The 20542-nt window shown below is 43.9% G+C and overlaps 1 protein-coding gene across 10 annotated transcripts in view; it reads right to left on the minus strand.

Annotated features, from left to right (window-relative positions):
• marf1.L (meiosis regulator and mRNA stability factor 1 L homeolog) overlaps nucleotides 1-20542 on the minus strand; it is a 56503-nt gene that overhangs the window by 27544 nt on the left and 8417 nt on the right. For 7 of the 10 annotated variants that reach the window (XM_041575984.1, XM_018236329.2, XM_018236328.2 and 4 more), the window contains 10 exons: nucleotides 20310-20478; nucleotides 18081-18304; nucleotides 17883-18000; nucleotides 10964-11136; nucleotides 10347-10769; nucleotides 8309-8484; nucleotides 7371-7532; nucleotides 7098-7281; nucleotides 6434-6612; nucleotides 438-518 (listed from right to left, as the gene is read on the minus strand). In XM_041575984.1, the coding sequence (XP_041431918.1) occupies nucleotides 438-518; nucleotides 6434-6612; nucleotides 7098-7281; nucleotides 7371-7532; nucleotides 8309-8484; nucleotides 10347-10769; nucleotides 10964-11136; nucleotides 17883-18000; nucleotides 18081-18304; nucleotides 20310-20478 (1889 nt within the window). The remainder of the gene's footprint in view (nucleotides 1-437; nucleotides 519-6433; nucleotides 6613-7097; nucleotides 7282-7370; nucleotides 7533-8308; nucleotides 8485-10346; nucleotides 10770-10963; nucleotides 11137-17882; nucleotides 18001-18080; nucleotides 18305-20309; nucleotides 20479-20542) is intronic. The other 3 variants (XM_041575987.1, XM_018236330.2, XM_041575986.1) reach the window with 2 other exon arrangements.

The following is a 20542-nucleotide window of genomic DNA, read 5'->3' on the forward strand; positions in this document are numbered from 1 at the left end:
ACTTTACCGATGTGCTTCCTCATTCTGTCTGTGCTTTTGAACTCTACACAAATTCACGCGCTGTAGTCCTCCAGCCCCTGACAACTGCAGAAACTGGAGATATCGCGAGAGGAGTGTGCAGGGCTGATTCTATCCATGATGCCTTGCTCTCCCGACTTTCAGGAAAGTCGGGGCTTCAGTCAGTATCTCATGGACATTTTCAAACGTAGCTATAAATTGAGATTTAGTGAGATTTGAGTTGAATAAACTGAGGTATGTGGTTTGTTTTAACAGTTTTATTGCCTTCCTAGTATTAACTCAATCGTGAAGGTTTCCTTTAAGTTCAACTGACATTTTGATAAATTTGCCCCTAAGAAAGCAGAAAAAGCTAAACAGACCGATTGGTGTACAAAAAAAATGTATAATTTATTAACGGATATCTTAAGGTGTTAACATACTTTTTTTCATAGATTTCTGTAAACTTAAACAAAGGGAGACAACATGCTGGAGCATCTTGGAGGATAGAAACTGTTCCAAAGCTATGTGGAGGGAAAAAAAAATAAAAAATAAAGGTTAGTAAACATCTATAGCTACAGCACACACACATAACAGGATTTTTGTACTCACCGTTAAATCTGTTTCTCTGTAGTCGAAAGGGGGACACAGGGACCGATGGGGTTAAGCTCCATCCTCCAGGAGGCAGGACACTTGAAGTAATTAAAGTGGGCGTGCCAGGTTAGGCTTAACCCCACACACTGTACTCAGACTTCAGTTTGTTCCAAAGCTGCTACTAGAATTACTAAACTTATAACAGGCAGAACTAGTAAACCAAGGAACCTATTCAGAAAACCAAATATGGTCTGTAGCTCGTCACTGGGCGGGAAGCCCTGTGTCCCCCTTTCGACTACAGAGAAACAGATTTAACGGTGAGTACAAAAATCCTGTTTTCTCTGTCGTCTTTAGGGGGACACAGGGACCGATGGGGACTTATCAAAGCAGTCCCAAACAGCAGGGTGGGTGCGAGCATAGACCGAAACTGCAGAATTACTTAATAACTGCTTGCAACACCTTACGCCCGAGAGAAGCCTCGGCCGAGGAAAAGGTGTCAACTTTGTAAAACTTGGTAAATGTGTTAACGGATGACCAGGTAGCCGCCTTGCAGATCTGCTCCAAGGAAGCAGAGTTACGCCAAGCCCAAGAGGCACCTACCGATCTAGTGGAATGAGCCCGGATACCTTCAGGCGGTGCTCTTCCCTTTGTAGTATATGCTTGCTTGATAGTTTCTCTAATCCAACGAGCAAGAGAAGTCTTAGAAGCCGCCTGTCCTCTTCGAGGTCCAGAGGGAATCACAAACAATGACCTTGAAGTTCTGAAGGCTTTTGACCGTTCAACGTACCAGCGAAGAGCTCTGACTACGTCAAGGCTGTGGATCCTGCGTTCCTTATCGTTCTTAGGTTCCGGACAGAGGGAAGGAACGATAATCTCCTGATTCAGATGGAACTCCGAAACAACCTTCGGCAGGAAATGTGGAAGTGTGCGTAGAACAGCCTTGTCTTTGTGAAAGATGAGATATGGAGAGTCGCAAGACAGAGCGCTAAGTTCAGATACTCGTCTAGTAGAGGATATTGCCATCAGAAAGACCACTTTCCACGTCATCCATGCATCGGAAATTGAACCCAGGGGTTCAAAGGGAGGATCAAGTAAGGCTTCCAGCACCAGATTGAGATCCCATCCAGCTGTAGGCGGTCGGAATGGGGGTGCCACGTGAGCGACTCCCTGTAGAAAGGTGCGAATCGTCTCCTCAGTAGCTAGGCGCTTTTGAAATAGGATAGAAAGGGCAGAAACTTGCACCTTGAGGGAGCTGAGTTTAAGCCCTAATTGGAGGCCCCGCTGAAGAAAGGACAAGATTCGAGGGATACAGGGCTCCATGAACGAAAATTCTGACTCATTGCACCACTCGAGGTAGGAGTGCCAAACTCTATGGTACGACTTGGAAGACGATGGTTTTCGAGCTTTGAGCATAGTAGCAATAACCTCTTCCGTCAATCCCTGATTTCGCCAGATGGATGCTTCAACAGCCAGCCCGTCAAAGCAAACAGACCGGGATTGTGATGAGCTATGGGCCCTTGCTGCAGAAGGTCTGGCCTGCCGTCCAGCCGGACCGGTGGAGCCACGGACAGTTCTTGAAGATCGGAGAACCAGGTTCTTCGCGGCCAGAAGGGAGCTACTACGATTACTGTGGCTCTGGACTGCTTGAGCTTCTTGAGCACCCGAGGGAGCATTGGAAGTGGAGGGAAGACATAAGCCAGCTTGAACTGCCAGTGTTGTGTCATGGCATCTACCCCTGCCGCTAGAGGGTCTCGGTATCGTGCAAAGAAGGTTGAGACTTTTCGATTTCGCCTCGACGCCATGAGATCTATGCTTGGTCGTCCCCAGATTGACACTAGTTGATCGAAAGCCTCCGGGTGAAGCTCCCACTCCCCGGGATCGAGTTGATTTCGACTGAGGAAGTCCGCCTTTGTATTGGCCACGCCTGGTATGTGAATGGCTGATAGTCTGACAGAGTTCTGCTCTGCCCACTGCAGAATCTCTCTGGCTTCTGCCAGAGCTTTTTGGCTCCGAGTCCCTCCCTGTCTGTTGATGTAGGCCACCGTGGTGACGTTGTCGCTTTGGATGCGGACTGACTGTAGCCGAAGGAGGTGGCTCCACTGACTGAGTGCCAACTTCACTGCCCTGAGTTCCAGAATGTTGATAGGAAGTCTGGACTCCGCGGGAGACCAGCGGCCCTGCGCAGAGTGGTTCTCCCAAGTTGCTCCCCAGCCCTGAAGGCTGGCATCCGTGGCCATCACCCTCCAATCTGGCGTCGCCCAAGATTGTCCTACTGCTAGGTTCTCGGGGGACAGCCACCACCGTAGAGCTTCTTTCGTCGCCGGAGATAACCGGACAGGTTGGTTCAACGATCCCCCCTTCCAGGTGGCAAGAATGCTGGACTGAAGAGGACGAAGATGTATCTGTGCGAAGGGGACAGCCTCGATGGCTGATACCATCGATCCGAGGACTTGCATTGCTCTGTGTACTGTGGATACCGGGCTGTCTATCAGAGACTGTACCTGACTCCTGATTCTGTTCTGTTTGACCAGAGGTAGACTCACGGTCTGCGTGAGGGTGTTGAATTCCAACCCGAGAAAGGTCATGTGATGGCTCGGAGTCATATTGGATTTGGACCAATTGATGGTCCAGCCGAAGCTCTGGAGAAGTGAAATCGCCCTTTGGAGATCCACCCTGGCCTTCTCTACTGACCGGGCTTTGATAAGTAGGTCGTCGAGATAAGGTGTCACCGAAATCCCTTGCAGTCTCAGGGTGGCTGCCGACACTGCCATTAGTTTGGTGAAGACCCGCGGGGCCGAGGACAGGCCAAACGGTAGTGCCACAAATTGGTAATGTCTGTTTTGAAATGCAAAGCGGAGGTAGCGATGATGAGGAGGCCAAATGGGAACATGGAGGTAGGCATCCCTTATGTCCAGGGACATCATTAGTTGACCCTGTTCCATGCCCCGAATTACTGATCTCAAAGTCTCCATTTTGAAGCGCACAGAACGGATGTACTTGTTCAGTCGCTTGAGGTCGAGAACAGGTCTGACCGTGCCGTCCTTCTTTGGGACTGTAAAAAGGTTGGAGTAGAACCCGGAGAATCTCTCCGGCTGAGGTACTGGTGTGATAACCCCCGATCTCTCCATCTTGTCTATGCACTCCAGAAAAGGACTTTGTTTTAAGGGATTGGAGGGTACCCTGGACATAATGAATCTCCTGGGAGGCTGTGCCGCCAGGTCGAGATGGTAGCCCCCAGAGACGATCTCCTTGACCCAGGCATCTGAAGAGTGACGGATCCATTCCTCCCGGAATCGTAGTAATTTTCCGCCGATCTGTTCCAACGATTCCGGAGGGATTGCCCCGTCATGCCGACGTGGGCTTATCAGCGGATGGTTTGTTGTGAGGTCGATTACTCTTCCACGGGGGGCGGTTCTTGTCGTTGGTTTTGGAGCGAAAGTGGGATCTTTGTGGCGGACTACCCCGCCGCGCGAACCGGCCACTCTGGCCACGAAAAAATTTTCCCCGTCTGTTGGCTGATGATGCTCTACTTCTGGCTTGTGGAAGGAAGGTGCTCTTACCACCTGTCGCTTGTGAGATAATCTTCTCGAGTTCCTCGCCAAATAATCGTTGGCCCTTGTACGGAAGAGAAGTTAAGGACTTCTTGGAACTAATGTCCGCTGACCAATTCTTCAGCCAAAGCGTTCTGCGTGCGGCTATTGACAGAGCCGAAGTACGTGAAGTAAGCTGTGAGGCATCCAAGGAAGTATCACAAAGATAGCTTGATGCTTCCGCAATTGCTTGTGCAGAGGATAGAAGATCAGTTCGGGGAACACCACCCTGAATGTCCTTGACGAGTGACTCGGACCAAGCCTGAATGGCTCTTGAGACCCATGCTAAAGCCAAACAGGGCCGCAGTGTAGATCCTGCTGAGGAATATATTGCCCTTAAAAAACCTTCTAGTCTTTTGTCAGATGGATCCTTGAATGCCGCTGCGTCAGTGACTGGCAGCGTGGTAGATTTAGAAAGTCTTGACACAGGTGCGTCGACCACCGGGGGGTTAGACCACTTATCAATAAGCTCTTTAGAGAAGGGATAGGACTTTGTGAATTTCTTAGTAGCTTGAAACTTCCTTTCAGGAGCGTCCCACTCCTCTTGAATGATCCCTAGTAACTGATCATGTTCAGGAAAACAGACTGTAGATTTATGCTGTCGTTTGAAAAGAGATTTTGTCTCCCCTGTTTTAGACTTCGGTGAAATGTTAAGTACATCGAGTACCCCTTTAATAATGCCCTCAACATCATGAAGGCTATCCTTTTCCCTTGCCTCATCTTGTTCTTCTTGCTCATCATCAGAAGAAGCAATAGATGCCGGAAGTTCTCCCTCTGACTGGGAAGAACCCTGTTCAATAGAGGAATCCTCAGAAAAATTGTGAGTAACAGAATCCGCTTTTTCGTCATCAGGACGTTTGCGTTTACCACCGGATTTGTGGTGAAATTTAGCCAGCGCCTTTCCTAGATTATCAGCAATGGCTGGCAATCCCTGAAGAGAAGCCAGTGACTGTGACAACTGTACTGCCCATAATGGAGGGAGTGGGTCTGTTGCTGGCCCATGAGATAATTCCTGAGAAGTGCCTTGCACTGTATCTTCAGCTTGTGTTTCTGGTAGAGCCCCAGAGACCATAGCTGCCCCCTGCCCCATGGTGCAAGTTCTGCAAAGCGACTCACCCTGTGCCCCCTGAAATTTTTGTTGACACTTAGCACACACAAAAAAATTCACCTGTGCTGTGGGGACTCGTCCCCCCGCCCTGCTGAATAGCCCCCCTGGCCTACCTTCTGCCATCCTATGTAGAGGGTGTGGGGTAGCCAACCTGTGCCGTCGCCAGACAAGAGCTGTGCTGTGTAGCGCTGCTGAGCCGCGGGAAAAGACCCAAAATGGCCGCTGGAACGCACATGCGTTCCACTCGGCGCGCGCGTGTAACAGCCCGCCGAGGAAACCCAAAATGGCCGCTGGAACGCATCATGCGTTCCACTCGGCGCGTGCTGTAATACAGCCCGCCGAAGAAGCAGACAGCCGCCATTTGAGCAGCGCTGGAACGCTAGACGTTCCCTCGCTGGGTTCCTCCTATCTTCCTCCACCCACACTACTAAGGGAGAGTAAGGTATGGCTAGTCAGTGAGGCGACGGACGGGCGGGCGGGCGGGCGGGGGGGGGGGGGTGGGGGGGGGGAGTTGGGGGTGAAAGGGGTCACCAGAGACAAAGTCATGCAGAATCAGCAGACATAGTGAACATACATTATATAACATATATGTAGTCACTTACCCCCCCCCTCGCACCGGCCAGACCCTCTGCGCTAGAATTAGAACAGGCATACGTCTGGGTGGTCTGTATAGCCCACAGGCTAGAGTTATGACCCCGGTGGATGTCCTCGCGTAGGGGGCTAACCATATAAGTACAGGTAATCCTGCCTTAGGTGTCACCCCTGGTGTCAGTCACAGACTGACCGTAGATTTCTCTCAGAGATAGAGATGTCCATCCTCCAGGTAGCAGGACACTTAAAAAACTGAAGTCTGAGTACAGTGTGTGGGGTTAAGCCTAACCTGGCACGCCCACTTTAATTACTTCAAGTGTCCTGCCTCCTGGAGGATGGAGCTTAACCCCATCGGTCCCTGTGTCCCCCTAAAGACGACAGAGAAATATATATATATCTTTTGTTTCAATGTATTTATTACAAATAAATGGTAAAACACGATATATGACAGTTAATATGAATTTAAAGCAACAAATATTTTATTTTTCTTGTATATTTCAACATATATTGATTTCTTTTTTAATTCTCACAGTCCTATAAAACTGAAATAGTTTACCTTAACAGAGAAAGAGATTTATTTGTTGCTCCTGTTGCCAGAGACACTTGGATTCTCTTACTCCCAATTTTGTATCTGTGTAGACTATTAACTGCACAGATGGCTTCCTGGAGGTTTTCCATCTGAACAGTGGCTTTCAGTTGATAGTCAGTATGGGGACTGAGCTCAACATTCTTTATCTGAAACCACAAACATGTTACGAATAAACACCTTAAATACAGGTAATTTGATCAGGGTTCGTTCAAGGTTTAAATATTGTTTTTATATATACTACTGTAGGCAAGAAGTTCATCGATCAGTGGCTCAGTTACACACTGCGAAGTCTACATGAGTAGGAAATTTTAAATAGTACATATAAAGTATTCAAGCAATTGAATATACACTGCACTCTCAACTGGCGAGGTTACGCCTCCTACCCATAAATGAGTGCAAAAAAGATAAGCAAGGTGGGTAAGGGGGTGGCATAAGGCAGAATCGCCCCTGGACATGGGCACAGTGCCAGAGTGCCTAAGTATTTTATTTTTTTTTTTTTGAATACAATCAATTTCACAGTTAGGCTAAATATATAAGCTCCCAGATCTTTGTTGGATGCAGTAGTAAAGTCAGCTGCAGCATCATTTGTATTTATTTATTTTTTTATTTATTTATATTTATTTGTACTTGCCTTTCCATGCCTGGAAAATATGTCATGCAAGGTTTGCTGGAGTTCTTTTCTGGACATTCGATAGTCCAGATTTCCAATCTGAATGTCAGCACCATTTGCAAAAGGGTCAACAGAATTTTCTGCAGCACCAGTCTGATTAGCAGTTATAGGTGAAGAGCAGTTTGAAAGGCTTGGAGACAAACTCCTACAGGATTAAAGAACAAATGAAGTCATACATTTTGTGCTGCCAGTATGGTTCCCATAAACTGAAAATCCTAGTCTTACAGCTGTTACCTTGATGACCAGCCACTCTGTGATGAACAAAAAGGACTGGGTTGCCTTGAGTCTGTTAATTTGCTGAAGGCAGATGGGTTACTTATTTGAAATGCAACGTCGTCTTTGTTTTTTTGCTCTTTTGAGGAATCTGCATTGCTTTTGCATGTTGGGTCATCCCTCCTGGAGCACACATTTATTTAGAAGGCAAGAAATAAAACTGAATGACAGAACATACTATTATAACAAAGCTACCCTTTTAATACAATATTATTTTGCAAATGCTTTAATACTTTGCATCATCAGTCACAGATACAGACGTACTTTTAAAAGTCCACCAATTCTGTCTGCCTTAGCCAAGTTCTCTTCACGTAGTTAAAAATATCCAAACAGTACAGTAAAACAAATGCATTACCCTGTACTTAAATGCTCTGACCCTGTATTGGAAACGAGAATTACTAGACTAAAACATAAGTGGTTTGCTAATAAGAGAAAACAATAGAAGAGAAACAGGTCAGCCATACAAGCAAATTTATAACAATGACTTCCGGAAGCAAAACACTGTTCCCCAAAAAGCACTACACAACTCTTTCCTGACAGAAGTTCCTTACTGTGACAACAATTTCCAAACGGTGAAAAGTTGCACAAACGTATGTTATGAAATGGCTCAGGGCCATAGCAAAATTCAAAGACAGAACTAAAGTTTATGTAAAGGCCAGCTTTTTTTGTGTATGATGCTCAAAGAAAGGTGCCCTTTTGCAGAAATCAAATCTTTATTCTTTTAGTCAAAACATACTAATACAATACAGGTAGCCCTTGACAAAAGAAAAGAGAAAATAAGTTACAAATGTCATACTACTGGCCAAAATATGATCAGGAGCAGATTATCCAGTTCACATGTGGATAAATTGGAGAATTGTACACTGTGGGAAGAAGTAGAATCACAGTTTTAGACTTACTTCTGAAAGCTTTTAAAAGCGGTGTAGTCTGTTCCAACATTTTTAGCTGTTTGAGGCACCTGGCTTGGACAGAGAGAGTTGCTTTGGGATAAAGTATCTTGCTTGTCTCCATTTCTTTTCTTGTCTTTCTCCTGCTGGCAGTTTTTATTTGACTTGGATTGCATCTGGCAAAGCTCCTTAAATAGAGAATTTAAAATAAGGCAGACTGGATTAAAAAAAAAAAACTCAAGCGGCAAATGTCCCAACACCTTGTGATAGCTCCATCCCCTGCACTGTAATGCAGAGAGAAAGCAAAAACAATTCTGTACGATGACACAAAAACAGAAAAAGGCTTAAGCTAATGGCACAACCAAACCATCAGTGCTGCCTACTGTAGAATGATTTTGGCCTGAATTTTTACATTTCAGTGTTTTTGAGCCAAAACCTGCATGTATGAAACTGGACAGGCAGTTGCCATTTAAATAATTCAGTCTACTCAGCTGAATATTAACTTTATTAAGAGACACATTTCAAATACCTAGACAATTTATCTGTCTAAATAGAGTGAAGATTGAAAATGTGCAGTTAAACCATAAACCTAATCAAAACTTTGCTTTTATTTTCAAGCTTGTAGCAAATGGATCACAACTAAATGTTGAATTGTTGCTATTGGTGGCTGCACTGGTGAAAATAAGCACCTGTGTTAATAAAATTGGCATCTTAATTTATTATACAAGGTGTTTTCTGCCTGTATTTAGTGGAACACAAAAGTCAAAAATGATCCCCCTCTGCCTGTCACTGCTGTCAATGTGTTTTAATGGCGAGTATTGTCTGCCGCATATAAAGTAGAGGTATACCCTCCCCCTCGGGGGGGGGGGGTTGAACAGGGGGGACAGTTAAAGGAGAAGGAAAGGTTAAAACGAAGTAAGCCTTATCAGAAAGGTCCATCTAAATATACCAGTAAACCCCCAATGTAATGTTGCTCTGAGTCCCCTGTCAAAAGAAACACTGCATTTCTTTCCTTCTATTGTGTACACATGGGCTTCTGTATCAGACTTCCTGCCTTCAGCTTAAACCTCATTGCCCTGGGCAAGAGCATGCTCAGTTTGCTCCTCTTCCTCCCCCCTCCCTTCTCTGCTGTAATCTGAGCCCAGAGCAGGGAGAGACTCAGGCAGGAAGTGATGTCACACCATGTTAATACTGCAGCTCCTATCCTAAACAAAGAGAGAGTTTCTAGAGCTTTTTAATCAGGTATGGTAAAACATTCTACAGAATAAATATAGCATTCTAGCTTGCACTATTGCAGCTAATCTATTGGCAATAAAATGCCTCCGTGGCTTTCCTTCTCCTTTAACCCAGCCCTGATGGTTTGTGTGTCTTGGGGGGGCCCGGCCATGCTGTACTTAATTGATTGTCAGAGCTGCAAACTTCGGAAGGGAGAGCAGGAGCTCATATTCTTTCTGCCAATTGGTCACTGAAGTCTAAGTCCTGGTACAGTTGCACAGGGATTGGATAGGTCAAGTTTGAACTTCCCCCTCCAACCCCCCCCCCCCCCCCGCAGCTTTCCCAGGACTTCAGTGACCAATGAAAAGAAGAGAAAGTTGTTAAAGTAAAAATATGCCACACGTTGAGTTCCACCCTCCTTTCTGAAGTCTGCAGCTCTGACTGCAGGGGGGCCCGGCTAATCAGGTAAGTGCAGCATGGCCGGGCCCCACTAAGACACACTAAGACACAAAAACCCCTGGAACTGTCCGTCAGCGACCCTGGGCAAATTTCAAAATTTAATATATTGAAAAAGAAAAAAAAATGTTTTCGCTTTTGAAAAGCTGATTTCAGTGCATAAGAGTTTTAAAAGAAAAATCGTGGTTTTCCCACAACTGTACCAATAGAGCACAAAGGGTCCTAAATCACTTCATAGTCACCTATAACAGCCACCTAAAACTACCCACACACAAGCTTAATAGGCAACATAAAAATTCATGCTTCCATTTTCGGACATAAAATATTACAGAAAAGTGGCAGTTATCCTAAAAGTAAACCTGCACCTCTATTGTCTTACCTTCAAACTCTTAACATTTGAGTTTTTGCTGACGGCCCCACATGCAGACTTGGAAGCAGCTTTGGTGTTAGATGGAGGGTCATGTTGATCTTTGATGGCGAGGCACAATTTGGTGTTCTTGTTCACTTTTTTAGGAGATTTTGCTTTCTCGGTACTGACAGAGCTGTTCTTTGCTTCAGTGACCTCCTTGTTTCTAGGAGTGAAAGACACTGTAATCCTGTTGCCGAAAACATCCTCATTCTCCATGCGTTTCTGGGCTCGTTCAGCACTCTCTTGGTTTGCAAAACGGAGGATTGCACTGGTGCCAGATATGCTCATAACTTTTCCTCCACAGTTATCTGACAAACGACGGAGACGGTTGCTTATACTCTTTGCATCTCTGTTTGTTGGCAAATTATATGCATATAGAAGTGTTTGGCAATGCTGCAGTGGTTTACATTAAAAAAAAAAAAATCAAACAATTAACCACAATGAGCAAGTGCTACTGTTGAAACATTTTGGCTTTCCTAGTTTCTAGACTTTAGAGGCTAGTAATGTGCTCATCCAAAGCTCACCCTTAGAAATAAGTGAATAAATGTGAATTAATGGACAGTGAGAACAAAAGCAACATATCTTACCTGCATTTTAATGAGTAACCTAGGAGGAAGATCTGAAATAAATTCTTCAAAGCGGATAAGCTCATGTGCATGATGAAGAAGTGCTTCAGATGCCTGGTTCTTGTGAACTAGTATGATATGGAAACTGTGCCTGTGTCTCAGGTCACTGAGTTCCAGAGCAAAATTGACATCAGCTGGAAATTAAAAAAAAAGTATGTATGAGGCATATGATCACATAAAAAAAATGCTTGGCGACAGTTTAAAAACAAAAAAACCCTAATATTTAATAAAATAAAGTAGTACAACTATTGTAAGCTTATAAAACATACTAGAGAAAAAACTGAACTTCGTGTGTAGCAATGCAAAAGGCATTGCGATTGTAAGCTCCATTGGGATACTGTACATGTTTGCATAATGTAATGCAAGTATGGGACCTGTTAGCCAGAATGCTTGGGAAAACAGGAAATTTTTTTATTACTTACCGTAATTTCTGTTTCCTGGTCACCTTCCATGGCAGCATTCACCAATGGGTTAAATCCACTCACCAGGCCAATGGACAGGATACTCCCCAAGCAAGTTAAAAGTGCCCGCACCCATATACTCACAGTCTTAGTTGAACAGCTCATAATAGGGGTGGGTAGTTTTTTGGTGAATGCTGCCATGGAAGGTGACCAGGAACCAGAAATTACAGTAAGTAATAAAAAATTTCCTGTTTTCCTTGTCACCCATGGCAGCAATTCACCAATGGGAAATACCAAAGCTACAAGGGAGGGACTTGACACAAAATGCAGTAACTTAACACACTTTATTTAGTCATATTTACAACAGACTGCAAAATCTTTCTCCCAAATCTTCCTTCTTGGGAGGAAAGCACGTCTAATCTATAATGCTTAATGAACGTATTGATAGTGGACCATCTTGCCGCTCTACAAATCACTTCTGGCGATGCTTTGGCCTCCATTGCCCAGGAACTTGCCAGAGCTCTGGTAGAATGGGCTTTCAACCCCCCGGGAACCTTCCTGCCAGCTGCATTGTATGTCTTTGCAACTGCTGCTACTATCCAAGAACTCAACGTCTTCTTGGATGGAGCTTTCACTTTTCTGAAGCCACCTGGAATCGCGAACAAATGATCCGACTTCCTCCATGCTTTTGTTCTTTCCAAGTATTTTGTGAGGGCTCTGCCCAAATCCAGCTTATGCCATTGCCTCTCTTTTTCTGACTTTGGCGAAGGACAGAATGAAGGAAGAGTAACTTCCAAATCCATATGGAAGTCTGAAATCACTTTTGAAAGAAATTTGAAAGTGGGTCTCAGTACCATCTTAACTGCGAAAGTTACTGTGAACGGCTCTAGAGCTGATAATGCCGCCAGTTCACCCTCTCTACATGCCAACGTCACGGCAACCAGAAGAGCAACTTTAAGCGCAAGATTCCATAAGGAAATATCTTCCAAAGGCTCAAACAGTGGCTTTGTCAAACTGTCTAGGACAAAAGGCAGATCCCAGGCAGGTGAAAAGTTCCAGATATGTGGTCTTACTCTCTTAAAGGCATTGAAGAACCGTCGGACCAAAGGATCTACTGCCCATGTTCTCCCTGATAATGCCGAAATGGCTGAAACCTGTACTTTGAGGGTACTTAAATGGAGGCCTCTCTCATACCCAGAGAATTAAAAAAATCAACTACCATGGATGCTGTAGGACAACCTGGGTCTCGCCCCTCTGACACCATAGACTGTACAAACGTGTCCCAGATTTTATAGTATTGTGCTGATGTAGATTTTTTCCTTGCATTTAGCAGAAAATCCCCCACCTTCTCTTTGCACACCAATTTTCTCAGTCTCCTCCTCTCAACCTCCAGGCCATCAAGCAGAGGTGATCCTCCTTGTGAAACTGAAACATTCCCTGATTCAGCCAACCCGGAAACTTCAGAATCTTCCTGGGCTGTCCCAGGGATAATCTGTGAAGTAGCAGAAACCAAGGTCTCCTTGGCCAGTATGGAACTACTACTATAGCATTGGCTTTTTCCCGCTCTTTCTTCTTTAGAACTTTCCAGACAAGGGGAATTGGAGGAAACACAAAGATTAACTCTCTCGACCAGTCCTGCCTTAGACCATCAATGGCCTCTGCCTCTTTGCATGGGAATCTGGAACAAAAACCTTTTGCACTTTCTGTTGTGAATGGTCGCAATAGCATCTATTGCTGGTACTCCCCATGTATTTACCGTATATACTAGAGTATAAGCCTAGACACAGCTACAGCCGTCTCCCAGCAGCGCACATTCCGCCAAAGCGACCCCCCCATCGATCAACCGGACTTCTTTGCAAAGTTGATGGTGACAGAGAATTGCCAAAAGGATAACTGTGTGCATTGTCCCACTACCATGTGCAGAGGGTGCTGTGTGATATTGCCATCACTGTTAATCCTTCATATAACCAACAGAGGGCACTGTGTGATATTGCAGTCACTGTTATTCTTTCATATAACCAACAGATGGCGCTGTGTGATATTGCAGTCACTGTTATTCTTTCATATAACCAACAGAGTGCGCATGGTTATTCTTTCATATAACCAACAGAGGGTGCTGTGTGATATTGCAGTCACTGTTATTCTTTCATATAACCAACAGATGGCGCTGTGTGATATTGCAGTCACTGTTATTCTTTCATATAACCAACAGAGGGCGCACTGTTATTCTTTCATATAACCAACAGAGGGTGCTGTGTGATATTGCAGTCACTGTTATTCTTTCATATAACCAACAGATGGCGCTGTGTGATATTGCAGTCACTGTTATTCTTTCATATAACCAACAGAAGGGCGCACTGTTATTCTTTCATATAACCAACAGAGGGCGCTGTGTGATATTGCAGTCTCTCCCCAAGCGAACTGTTGGTATAGAAATGATTAAAAGTGACTGCAATCTCAGCTACTGCCCGCTGACTCGAGTATAAGCTGAGGTAGACTTTTTCAGCACATTTTGGATGCTTATACTCGAGTATATACTGTACCAGATCTTGAAATATATCTCCATGAAGACTCCATTCTCAGGGATCTGCGAAACTTCGACTTAAAAAATCCGCTTTTTGGTTTTCTACACCTGGAAGATGCACCGCTGTGATATTCTCTAGGCATGTTTCTGCCCACTGGAAAATTGGTTCTTATTCTTCTGACAATATTATGCTTCTTGTACCACCTTGCTTCCGCACGTAGGCCACTGCCGTGGTATTGTCTGAAAACACTTTCACACTTCTCCTTTTTAGATGATCTGCCAAGGCTAATAGAGCTTCTTTTATTGCTCTTAATTCTAGGACATTTGAGGAGACATGACTTAACTCCCAAGAACCTTGCCCTCCAGCCGACTCCTGATGCGTCTGTCGTAACAGTTATCCAGTCTGGTTCCTCTAGGGAGGTACCCTTTCCTAAATTGTCTGGAACACACCACCAACCTAGAACGTTCTTCAATTCCTGAGACAGAGTCAATTTTTTCTGCAGGTTTTCTTGAGGGTTTTTTACTTTTCTGAGCAAAAAAAGCTGTAATAGTCTTGAATGCCACCTGGAACATTTTACAATCTGAATCGTTGAGGACATCGAGCCCAAGATTTTCAAATAATGGCGCACTGAGACTACTTCCTGGCTTCTGAAGTCTTCTATTGCTTGAATTAACTTTTCTTGTTTTAGTAGAGGAAGACTTACTAGATTTTTTTGTGTTTGGAAGTGTGCCCCTAAAAAGATAAGAGACTTTGTTGGAACTTGACTGCTCTTTTCCATATTTACTATCCAACCGTGTAGTTGTAGAAATTCCAACACCCTTGTTGTTTGAACCTCTGCTTCCTTCTTTGTTCTTGCCGTTACCAGAATATCGTCTAAGTAATGAAAGACTGAAATTCCTTCTTTCCTTAATTCGGCTATAATATCACCAAAATCTTGGTAAACACCCTTGGGGATTGTGACAGGCCAAATGGGAGACATCTGAATTGCACATGTACCCCTCCCACTTCGAACCTCAGATACTTTCTGTGGTCTTGAAAAATTGGCACATGGAAATACGCATCTTTCAAGTCGATATTGGTGAGCCAATCCTCAACCAAAATCACTTGTATCACTGATGCTAGGGATTCCATCTTGAATTTCTTTTTTCGTAGAAATTTGTTTAGACCTCTCATGTCTAGTACTGGCCTCATAGCCCCTGAAGCCATCTTCACTAGGAATAATATTGAATAAAACCCCCTTCTTTCGAACGGAGGAACAAATTCTATTGCCTCTGAAGCAAATAGTGGACCCATGTACTCCTGGAACAGACTCTGCGCTTCTTTTGATTCCTGAAAAGATGAACTTAGAAAATTATCTTTTTTTGGAATTTTTGAAAACTCTAAACAAAATCCTCTACTATATCGCATACCCAGTGATCTTGTACGTTTTTGGCCCAGACTTGAGCGAATAGCGCCAATCTGCCACCTACTTTCGCCTGGGCCAAGACACCCTCATTGCTGCTGAACTGTTGAGCTCGAGGTGGAGAAACCTCTCAATCTCTGACGGCCAGCTATCCATGACGACTGTGTTAAACTCTCTTCCTGGCTTATACTGTCTGGATGTTCTAAATGATTTCTCTTTTTCTCCGTGGAATGATGTATCAAATTTCATTCTCTTGTTCCTACCCTCTTGAGGAAGGAACACACTTTTTCCTCCAGAGACTTATTTGAGGATCGTATCCAATCTCTCACCAAACAGCATTCCTCCTTCAAACGGAAGTTGGCATAAGTTGGCCTTCGAGGCTGCATCTGCTGCCCAAGATTTAAGCCACAAAGCCCTTCTTGCCCCCACTGATAGTGCCATGCACCTAACCATAAAGTGAACTAGAGCAATAGAGGCTTCTGATATAAAATCAACTGCCAATTTACAATCAGCCAGCATTTTAAGCAACTTAGGCCTCTTTACATTAGATGAAATTGCTTCTTCTACTTCAGCAAGCCACACCTTTAAGGCTCGAGAAACTGACGTGAGTGCTACTGCCGGTCTGCTGGCTGCACCTGCTGCTCCAAAAGATTTTTTTGAGGTTAAATTCAATCTTTTTTCCCATCGGTTCTCTGAAAACTGCCGCATCATCCACCCGTAAGGTGGTCTTTTTGGCTAGTCTGACTAACGCTGCATCCACTATTGGGGGTGAATCCCAAAACTTTGCATCCTCTTCCTCAAAGGGATATTTTTTAAGAAATTTCCCTGCAGTCTGAGGTCTTTTCTCGGTTTTCTTCCATTCTGCTGTAATAATATCTTTTATCGAAGCATGTACTGGAGAGAAATGTGAAGTGTTTGCCGACCTGCTTTTATCAGCGGATCAATCACTGTTAGATCAAAATTGGAGTCTTCCTCCATATCAATTTCCCCCTTCTCAGACCCTATAGGAGAATCTATATCTGATCCTTCAGAAAGTTCTCCCTCTGAAACCTCAGAAAAGGAGTCTGTTTGTCTGGAGTAACCATGTCTTGTTCTCTTTTTTGAAGTAGCTACTTCTTGAAAACCTTGCACTACCGCCTACTTAATGACTGCAGGCAAATGATTCAGCGAAAGCTTGATTTTCAAGAGAAGTTGATGCTCCTGGTTCTCCCTGAACTTTAACCGACGTAGCCTTTTCTGGCATTCTGTCTTTCTTTTAAGTTGCAGGAAGGCTGTGTAATCATAAGAAAAACAATAATTAACTTCCTGTACATCTCTCTCTTAGCACACAGGCATCAGAACATCTTTCACCTTTTCCCTTTGGGATGAGGTGATTTCCCCGGCATTCCCGACTCCATTGAGGTGCTGTATAAAATATATAATGTAGTCCGCCTCCCAGACAGAAAAAAAATCCTCCTGGCAAAATCCCCCTACTGCACATACCTGTATTAACAGGAGAGTCTCCTGCAGCACACAGCGTCCGGTAGGGAGTATGAAGAAAGGGAGTCTCTAACAAGACTGTGCCTGTGATTGTGCTACTGAAATAACTTTTAACGCTTCTCTGGCATGAAAAACCCCACTTCCGGCTTCGCCATGCTGCCAGAATCCAAAATGGCGCCTACTATACTTCCGCCAATACATCACTTGCCGCATTCAGCCCACAACCGGCTTCCGTGATGTCACTTCCGGGTAGGTGCTTACTACGGCGCAAGACTGCGCAATGCCTTGCTCGCCTCCCTAAACCGCAAACACGGGAGGTACGGCATGGCCTTTGGCTGCCTCCTTGCAACCTCCCGGCCCTCCCTTGCTAACCCCAACTACGGGGGGCGTCCGGGACCTCAGCCTAGTAAGGGGGAGGGGAGAGAGAGAGAGAGAGAGAGAGAGAGAGAGAGAGAGAGAGAGAGAGAGAGAGAGAGAGAGAGAGAGAGAGAGAGAGAGAGAGAGAGAAAGAGAGAGAGAAAGAGAGAGAGAGAGAGAGAGAGAGAGAGAGAGAGAGAGAGAGAGAGCCCCCTTACTGCTGGAAATAATCCGACTGCACCATCAGCCCGTGACAGGAAAAAAAAGACTGAGTATATGGGGGCGATCCTGTCCATTGGCCTGGTGAGTGGATGTAACCCATTGGTGAATTGCTGACATGGGTGACAAGGAAAATAAGTCTTTTGCATCACCGTACTATAAGCCTATTAAGACAACATTTAAACATTAAAGCCAAAGTAACTTGTATGCCTTTAATAAGAAATAATTCTCTCAACTGGGAAACTGGAATCACTTAAATATTACAAGCATTTCTTTAAAATGGAGTGTATGAGAGATGGCCTTCCTGTACTTTGGAGCTTTTCTGTATAAAAGATCCTATAGCTGTGCAGCATAGCAGAAACTGTGGAATAACTAATCAAAATACATTATGTGCCATGTAAGCAGGGTGACAGGAAGAAGGCCCCTGCCCTGTATACATACCAACTTACAAAAAAGTGTGCATATACACATATCCTACACTACAGCTGTAAACTTACTTGAAACCAGAACAACAGTGGCAGGAGAAGTGTGTGTGTCTGCAAACCTTCTCAGACTCTGTCGGAGTTTGTCATCTGCAGCATTTTTTGCTGTAGCATTAATGTGAGCAACAGTTACCTACGCAGAAAACACAAGGACACATTTTTATAAAGTTCACATAAGTAGACTCCGTTTAAAACATTTCTGCACAGTATTACCTGACAATTATTAAGTTCCTCAATAACTTCTTTGTTTTCCTTACTGATGTCACAAACACAAATGAATTCTGCCTCTCTGTGGCCTTTGAACAACCTCTCTCGGATTCGCTTGACTACTGTCACTGCGGAACGCCCACTGGGTACAGAGCAATTTTCAATGTCCCAAAACACACCTATAGGGGGAAGATTTTCCTGCACCTGAGCTGTAGTCATATCGGGGGAACCTATAAATATCAATATAAAAAAATAATGGTCAGATAAAGCACATTTAAAATGTAACCAGCAAATGCTTTTTTTTTTTTTTTTTTTTAATTATTTAAGTTTCTTGATGGGCAGCCATCAGGCTTGGAATTTAAATAGCTAGTAATTATGAAACAACTGGAAAGTTAGAATGGATGAACATCACAAAGCAGTTTTACCAGACACCTGCAGAGAAAACCCAATCAGCTCCTAACCTCCCTATGGGGCGTGCGCACTGACACAAACAGAATCTGCCTGTCAGTAATCACATAAGGCATATTTCCAACACCGAACTTCAGCTGCATGTCTTCAAGTTTTTTTTTATGATTAAAAAAATAAAAATAAAAAATATAGGGAATCTAAAGAGGGAAACGGAAGCTAATCCCTGTCTGTCATTGCTAAGTAGATGATGGGCTCCTCTGATGGTATTTTTAGTAGTACCATTTTGACCTTGTGTAAGACAAAACTCAGTAAAGGAAAACCTTTAGTAATAGTCAGGCAATTTATTCATACAGAATACAACATAAGTTTTGTCTGGGTAAGCTGTTGGAGTAACACACAGAATGTCACCCAAGGACTTACCAAAGACCCACCTCTTGGTCCAAGCGATATATAGCTTTCAGAAGGCATTTACAGTAATTGTGACATGGGGTACACGGAAATACCATACACGGCCTGGCGAGGAGACTTACAGGCATATACATTTATAAATTCCTGTAAAATGTGCAGTTTTGCAACATAAGAGTTTTCTGGTTCCAACTGTCCACAGCCGCGTAAACATCTGTTAGCTAAACATAGCCATTGTGGTACAGCCAGCTATTGAGCAACACTTCTGCAAAAGGGGCCCCAAGAGACATGCTGACACTCTGGAATCTAAGTAACAGAGTGGAGATCATTTATTTGTATGGCCTAGTATAAGTTATATGAGTGACCATTGTCCACAGTTGACCATTAGCCCTTCTAGTCCATCCTGCCTTGGGCCCTATAGCGTTATGGCGCCATAGAGGGTGGGGGTAACATATCGACCCTCTGACACTAGCCATTCGTCAGTCATAGGAAATAGACCGTTCCAGATATAAAAAATATACCGGTAAACACCTCCCGTCACCCTCTTTTTGTTTGTAGAAGACAATTATGCAGGAGGATGATGCATGCCATGCACATCTAATGGCCTACCTTGTAAAAACTAAACATCAAGAACTTTAAGCTCCCTGTTTTACTCAAGAAATACAAAAATCATAGTTAGCTTAGATAGACCATAGACAAGATTGTCAAATAAATATCTGCAGACCCTAGTCATTGAACTGATGCTGAATTAGGGGATATTACAACACCTTTCGGTAATTTTTGATTTCTCTCAAGAATACTTTAGTTGAAGCAAGCTTCCAACTTCTTACATCCAGACTTATTTTTAAGCAGGTTTCTTAAAAGGGGAACTTCAGCTTCCAAACCATAAAGAGGCCCACATAACACAGAAACCACTAATATACCCATCACAGTTACCGGTTTCTTCCAAAAGTATGAATAAATGCCATTTTCTATGCTGAAAACCAGCAGTTAAACAGATCTTCTCTTTCTGCATCATTTGAAATCTTGGCAGGGAAGGAGGGACTAAATACTGATGTTGCAAATTGTAACAACGTCTCCAGGAACTACATAACCCACAATGCATTGCACTGTGATGTTCTGTTCCTTATTGAAATCACGTGTGCAGGGAATTGTGGGGTTTGGAGGATGAAGACTAAGGACAGATGGCTGCTGATACAAATTAATAGTAGTCTGTCAGCTCAGCAAAGTATTCAGACGGATCAGCAGGAGAGTAGGGCTAGGCTTAGGCAACTGTTCCAAAAATCTGCATATTCTTTAATTGATGTATATTGCAAAGTTGCTTGAAATTAGGTTTACTTTTTAAAAAGCTTAAATTATGTTTGTGTGGAGTTCCCCTTTAATTTTAAGGTGTTAAAGGTCCTATAGAAAATCAGTATTTACCATATTTCTGTGATGCTTTACAGAGATTCTTTGCAAGTAAGAGGGCAGCCTCCTTCACGGTCTCTTGTGTTCCACAGCCATTGCATATAGGGATGGGAGCACTCTTCGTGTTTGGTGGAGGGATATGTGGCCAAATCTTATGTGAATCAGTGACTTTATTGCTAGTTGGCTGCATGAGAAGGATGGAAGAATTGAAAAAAAAGTTTTAAACTATTAACTAAAAATATGATTAG

Source organism: Xenopus laevis, chromosome 9_10L (assembly GCF_017654675.1).
Source record: "Xenopus laevis strain J_2021 chromosome 9_10L, Xenopus_laevis_v10.1, whole genome shotgun sequence".
Lineage (NCBI taxonomy): Eukaryota > Metazoa > Chordata > Amphibia > Anura > Pipidae > Xenopus > Xenopus laevis.